Raw genomic sequence first — 2,291 nt, 5'->3', positions numbered from 1 at the left:
ACTTGGGCAAATAAGCACGCAAGAAACCTTAGAACGTCCGAGCTATGTCTCATTTGCGGTGTGGAAACAGGGCGCGCAACAACGTCCATGCACTCCATACACCTTCCCGCAACATGCACGGTTAATTTGTGGCAAGCAATGCGGAAGTTTGGATGCTTGTTGATGTGTCCAGCTTAATCTTGGCGTGCCTACGCCCACTTTGCCAAACGCACTCATGCGTCACGCATGCGAAGCTGGCGCAAGCGCATTAAGCATGAGGGAGTACGTAGTTGCGGGACGGGATGTGTGTTGCATGTTCAGGCCGTCCGCCAACCGATTCAATTTCGTATTGTCCCGTGCACTCGATCTGCATGCATGACGATGACGTGACCGGCGAATCAAAGAACCCTATTTATACCACCTTTCTTCTGCGAAGGCAGCCACACCCCATCCATCTCCATCTCCACGCACCTCACACACTAGGGAAGAAGCATGGTCTCCATGGCGGCGGCCAAGATCGCCGTCCTCCTGGCCGCGACGACGCTCTTCGCCGCGGCAGGGGCGGCGGACCCCCAACCTCCCCTACCCGGAAATGAAACCCAGTGCTGGCAGTGCTACTCCACCTGCATGCACAAGTGCGACAACAGCAGCTGCGGCGACGTCCAGAAGTACTTCCAGTGCAAGAAGTCATGCATCCTGGATTGCTACAAGGAACTGCCGCCGGTGTGCTTCAAGATGTGCATCTCCCAGACCTGCCTCACCCTGCCACCAGGTGCCTGTGCCACACCGTCCAGAAATGCAACACGCATTTTACTTGCTCATACGTACATAACCAGCACGACTCTCCCTTGATTACAGATAAACAGGTGGATTGCTACAAGGCATGTCGGACCAAATGTTTCCACAACCACCCGTACCCCGGGCCAAACCCAGGTCCAAAGCCACCAATGCCGCCCGGACCTCCGAAGCCGATGCCACCGCCCGGACCTCCGAAGCCCATGCCACCGCCGCCGTCGCCCAAGCCGCCCAAGCCAACCCCGCCAAAGGCCAGCTAATAGGCCGAAGACAAAGCCGATGCCGGCGTGCCCGCCACTAGCTGTATCCGCGTCAAGCAACACCAGCAACAGCTGATGGGTGTACGCGACGACGTCTATGCACACATACTTTCAAGTACAACTCACGATATATACAGCACAACAGTATGAGCAGAGCCCTCGAGAGAAAAAACAGTATATGTAGAGGTGTTATGATTGCTCTTATCGATATAGGTTATTCTATAAGATTACTCTATACGAGAAGTAATCCATCAGCTCTAAGTAAACTGGGTATAAATCATGCATGTATAAGGTATGTGTTGCTGATGTTAGAAGTTGATTCCTTGTGTGAGGATGCGGATGTAACACGACATGTAATTCTTAATATCCACATGCCTCACCAAAACAATGTCTGAGTAACCCACGATTATGATGTTATCAAACTCATTATAAATATGCATGTAATAATTATTGCCTTGCACACACTGCAAAGCTTGATAAGGTCTTTCCAGTGATCTAGTTCTAGATTAGGGAAATGTTTCGTGCCGACCGACCAGCCGAAGCTTCACGTCGCTCTCACATGCACAGTGTGCACATCAGCACATACACATGCACCACACGGGCCTAGCGCTATGATGGCCTCGAAGGCTCAGGCAAACTGCTCCCGGAGACGTGCATACGCGATGGTCCCCATGTGACAGCCCTCCTTTTTCCTCCTCTTAATTATCGCTTGCCTTATCTCTTACCTTTCTTGTACCTCCGACCCGCATCAAACACTACTCCTGCTACAAAAATGTTGCATCCGGCTAAGCAAAATGTCGCATTCATCGAAAAGCTGGAACCGATGAAAGAAAATAGGAGGGGGCAACGAAAGATGCTGGAACCACCGCATATGGGTGTTGCAACCATTGACAGAAAAACTTCAAGCCTAGATCGAAAAAGCTTCAACCCTCAACTTGGGAAGCTTCAACCAGCCACCGTCAAACTGAAAAGGTTGCAACCGTTATGAAAAAAGCTTCAACCATAGGTGGAAAAAGCTTCGACCGTAGATGAAAAAAGCTTCAACCGCATGGGGAATGCTTCAACCTGTGGAAAAAGTTTCAACCTGCATGGAAAAATCTTCAACCACGTGAGAAAAAGCTTCAACCGACACGCGGTTGGTGAGAGCGGCGACGTGGAGAGCTGCTGCCAGTGGCATGGCGGTACTACGAGGACATGCTATGATGGTGCCTGCTAGGTGCTGCAACGACAAAGGCTTCGACGTGCTACAAGACGACA

General features: G+C 51.2%; 1 protein-coding gene across 1 annotated transcript; it reads left to right on the top strand.

Annotated features, from left to right (window-relative positions):
- Positions 1 to 409: 409 nt before the first annotated feature.
- On the top strand, positions 410 to 1,422 carry LOC123061399 (late cornified envelope-like proline-rich protein 1). Its single transcript, XM_044484484.1, has 2 exons — positions 410 to 751; positions 838 to 1,422. The coding sequence occupies exons 1-2, from the start codon at positions 472 to 474 to the stop codon at positions 1,032 to 1,034; spliced, it is 477 nt and encodes a 158-aa protein (XP_044340419.1). The 5' UTR covers positions 410 to 471; the 3' UTR covers positions 1,035 to 1,422.
- The last annotated feature ends 869 nt before the right edge of the window (positions 1,423 to 2,291 follow it).

The sequence above is a fragment of the Triticum aestivum genome, chromosome 3A (assembly GCF_018294505.1).
Source record: "Triticum aestivum cultivar Chinese Spring chromosome 3A, IWGSC CS RefSeq v2.1, whole genome shotgun sequence".
NCBI lineage: Eukaryota > Viridiplantae > Streptophyta > Magnoliopsida > Poales > Poaceae > Triticum > Triticum aestivum.
The sequence above is the reverse complement of the archived record's forward strand: the minus strand, read 5'-3'. Positions and strand labels throughout refer to the sequence as shown.